General features: G+C 33.2%; 1 protein-coding gene across 1 annotated transcript in view; it reads left to right on the top strand.

The window, feature by feature from the left end:
• DCLRE1A (DNA cross-link repair 1A) overlaps window positions 1-3137 on the top strand; it is a 32928-nt gene extending 29791 nt beyond the window's left edge. The window contains 2 exon segments of the mRNA XM_044662579.1: window positions 1238-1379; window positions 2443-3137. Coding sequence (XP_044518514.1) covers window positions 1238-1379; window positions 2443-2603 — 303 coding nt within the window. The 3' untranslated portion in view covers window positions 2604-3137.
• Window positions 3138-4138: the final 1001 nt, after the last annotated feature.

The raw sequence follows: 4138 nt of genomic DNA, 5'->3' as shown, positions 1-4138 counted from the left end.
TCTTCTCTCTCTCTCTCTCTCTCTCTCTCTCTCTCTCTCTCTCTCTCTGCTGCTTCCTATTGTGGGGTCCCTTCATTCATTTGGATTTGGTTTTTTTGTCCTTTTCATAAATCATATATGGTCGGTGGTAAGGAGAGTAAAGAGCCCTGCAACTCTGCAGCCATCTTAACCTTCAAAGATTTTAACAACGAAGATAACCTTTTTCAATCATCTGATCATTGATATTTAGACAAGGCATAAAACAAAGAGATACATGAGGTTTTTATAGATGAGGTAAGATCTTCCAAATGTTTCAAGACATTCTCCTGTTTAAAATCAAGCCCTCTGCCTATTATTCACAGCAGGTCATGTGAATAGATAGACCACTTGGAGAACTTATTTCCCTCTCCCCCCCCTAGATAGATAGATAGATAGATAGATAGATAGATAGATAGATAGATAGATAGATAAGAATATATATAAATATACATATTTTCATATATATAGATATAGATATAGATATAGATATACTCTGATAGCAGAGGTTGTTTTCCTTTCTGATGTTATATCCCAAACATGGAGTAAACACTTAATAAATGCTTCTTGATTGCCTAATTGATAATAGTTACATGATTTGACTAGTCTTGGGAAATTCTCTGCCACATTCTGGATACTTGCAACAAGATAACATTAAGGAGTCCACAGCCATTATGCCTCATCTCTTCTTTCTCTATCCTCTTTTGGATGATTGCTCACTTGCTCACAGATGTAGATCTATATTCCCTGGAGAATCGGTAGTTGCTTCTCTTCAGAAGGTTCAGATCCCAGTTGATATCTACTGTTAGAAAACCCAAGTTCATGTCTCAACTCTTCTATCTAGTACTTGTATGACCTTAAGCAAATTACTTAACTCCCCTGGTTCTCATTTTATTTATCTGGTCTCTAGCAGTTAAACTTGCTATCCAAGGATACTTTTAACGATAAATATATTCTCCGAATATATTTACAGTCTCCTGTCTTTTCAAGTCTGCTTTTAGATTTAATGGTTAGATTCAGCTAAGTAAACAGAGAAGAATATTTTGATACTTTTTTAGGAGTGTTACTTAGTTGTTGCCACCTGACATTTAACAAGAGAAAAAATGGAAATTTCCTATGGATAAGCCCTGTTAACAAAGTACAACTTAAAAAAATTTTTTTTATATTTTCATACTACTCATCAACTTATGCCTTAAATCATTATACTATTTACATTTGACAGGATTTGCAGAACCATTTGAACAAGTGTGGTGGGCAATATGATTGCATTCTGGCTTTCCGACCTACAGGATGGACACATTCTGAGAAATTTGACTCTGTAGCAGATATTGTTCCCCAAACCAAGGGAAATATTTCGATATATGGTATGTGATTAAACTAATTCCACTTTTCATATTCATGATGACTTTACAGTTTAATAGAGACTGAAACAAGAATTAACACATTAATTGCTAATTGCAGAATATTTCAGCATATATTAAGAAACAATTAGTATTTCAAGATTTTATTCTTTTTTTTAAATATACTATTTAAGATTTATCTTCAGTATTTAAAAAGATGCCTATAAATTTTGTAAAATTACTCAATGATGTCAAGGAATCATAGAATTAAATAATATAAATAATATCTTGATCTTGATTTTCATCACTAGTGATACATTTAAAGGAACTGTGAAAACTCTTAAAATAGCAGACAATGACAATAACCAGGGAGCTCAGGCTCTTTTTTATTTTAAGAGTAAAAGCAGGAGGTGTCAGGTTTTGTGTGTTATGGTAGAAATTGATTTTTACTTTCAAACCTTTGTCATTAGGTTATTGTTAGTTTTAATTTCTCAGGTTTTATTACCAAAAGTCATTCTTAAGTAAAAGGCAAGCTTAAACAAATGTTTCTTCTGTATATCATTGGGCCATATTGGGAGAGGGTCCTGTTAGCCTTTAAGAACTCCATTTCTAGTTTTAGACCCCTATCTCTTTCAATTTGGCTCCCCCACAATCATTGGCCTGTCAGGGATGGTAAATAGAAGCTTTCTATTCCTCTTTCTTTTTCCTCTTTTTCTTTTGCCTTATCAGATATCAAGACTTTCATGCTCTTCATCCTTCTTGTTCTTCCTCCATATTTTATTCCAGACACTTCAAAACTATTAAACAAAAATAGAGTTCTGAAGAAAGAATTATCCAAGGAGAAAAATCTTAAGATGAAGAAGAGGGGCCCGATTAAGATAATCTCCATAGAAGCAGATATCCCATGTACCTATCTAGCAAAGATATAGATTAGTTAGTTTGCTTGTAAACAAGTCTTCTTTACCTATGATAGGAAATATGTTTGACAAAAGATTTTGAAATTTAAAAAAAAATTTGTTTTCAAAAATTTGTTTTTGGCAAATGCAATTTTAGTAAAGCAAAAACCATTTTCTTTTTGGTACTGCAGGAATTCCTTACAGTGAACATAGCAGCTACTTGGAAATGAAGCGCTTTGTCCAGTGGTTAAAGCCACAGAAAATCATACCTACAGTAAATGTTGGTTCCTGGGAATCCAGGAAAACAATGGAGAAATATTTTAATGAATGGAAATGTGAAGCTGGCTATTGATTAAAAGACTGAAAAATTACATTGTTTGCCAACCTTCGATGTGAATTTTTTTCCTCCTTAGCCTATATATCCCTTCTGTTTGTCCCTCCTCCACCATCTTGGCATGAATACACATGTACTTTATTTAAAAAAACCACATAAATGTCATTTTTCTATCTGAGGCTTATTTTTTCATAATTTATATTTGCAATAAGATATCCAGTATACTGACTGCCTACCACTCTGAGCCTTTGGTGAGAAAGTGAAAATTTTTTTCCCCTGTGTACAGCTTCCTTAAAATCTTTTGCCTGTAGCCTAGAAGAAGACAGCAAGAGCAAACTATTGACGATTTTCAAGAAATTTCTTTTCTCTTTTTGTAACTCTTAGGACCTTGTCTGGCCATTGCATATGAATATTTAGTTATCCTCATTTCCAAATTACTTCCTGGGAAGCAGAGAAACTACAGCATGTACAACAAAAAGGAACCTCAGCAATGTATACACCAACCTAGAAGTATTACATATTAGTTATTACATATGTATTAACACATCTCATGATAAAATTCATTCCATTTTTTGCAAGATGGAATTTTTATACTCTATTTTTAAAATAAAAAGTAAAATGACTCACAGAGATGTATGATTTTTTTATTGTTTTGGAGATTAAAACTTGTGATTTTCTTTTTTCTTTTAAGAAAATAGCATTTTTACCAGACTCTTTCTACATGTCACAATAAAAAGTAAAGTGTAAAATGATGCCAGGGCCAACAAGATTTTGAATTCTACCGTGCTTTACATCTCTGCTCTCATGTTTTATACCCTTTATTATTATATGTATTGTAACATAAAATTGATATAGAAGGATTTATGTATAAAGATATTAGGGTTTTATTAACAGCCATATTGATAATTAAAAAAACCACGTGCCTGCTAAGATCTAATTCAAATGCCCCGCCATGCTTTCCCCCTGGCTGCTTCATAGGAAAGAGGAAGTACCAATCCCAATCTTCCTATTTAAGCTTCTGTTTACGTTGTCTTACTTCACCAGGTAAGGACAGGAAGCCTGTCGAATCATGGGAAATGTAGTCTGTAAGAGATCTAAATGTCCACAGGAAGTTTGGATCAGGGATCTCAACACTAAGTTCAAGGACCCCAAATTTCCAATAGCACAGTATAAGATTTTTTTAAACCCTTTTTATCTTATAATCAATACTAAGCATTGGGTCCAAAGCAGAAGAGCAGTAAGGACGAGAAGATTATGGTTTATTTATTTAGAATGTTGTTACTTCAAGTGCTAACCTTCCTTACTTTGGGAAGTGCAAATAAATCAATATTACTTGCCAACAAATAGATATAGATGTGTGCATTTATACATTGCTGCATTGATAAGTGGGATTTTCATGAGTATATTCCCCCTTCCCTATAGGATCTGAGTTAGCATTTCCTTGATTCCTCACTTGAATGTCATTCTCCTGACACTTTCCAGATAATTTCTAGCATAAAGAGTTAATTACCCTTTGAATAGAGTTAATTGTCCTTTCATTTTTTTGAAAACAC

Source organism: Gracilinanus agilis, chromosome 2, assembly GCF_016433145.1.
Source record: "Gracilinanus agilis isolate LMUSP501 chromosome 2, AgileGrace, whole genome shotgun sequence".
Taxonomy (NCBI): domain Eukaryota; kingdom Metazoa; phylum Chordata; class Mammalia; order Didelphimorphia; family Didelphidae; genus Gracilinanus; species Gracilinanus agilis.
The sequence above is the reverse complement of the archived record's forward strand: the minus strand, read 5'-3'. Positions and strand labels throughout refer to the sequence as shown.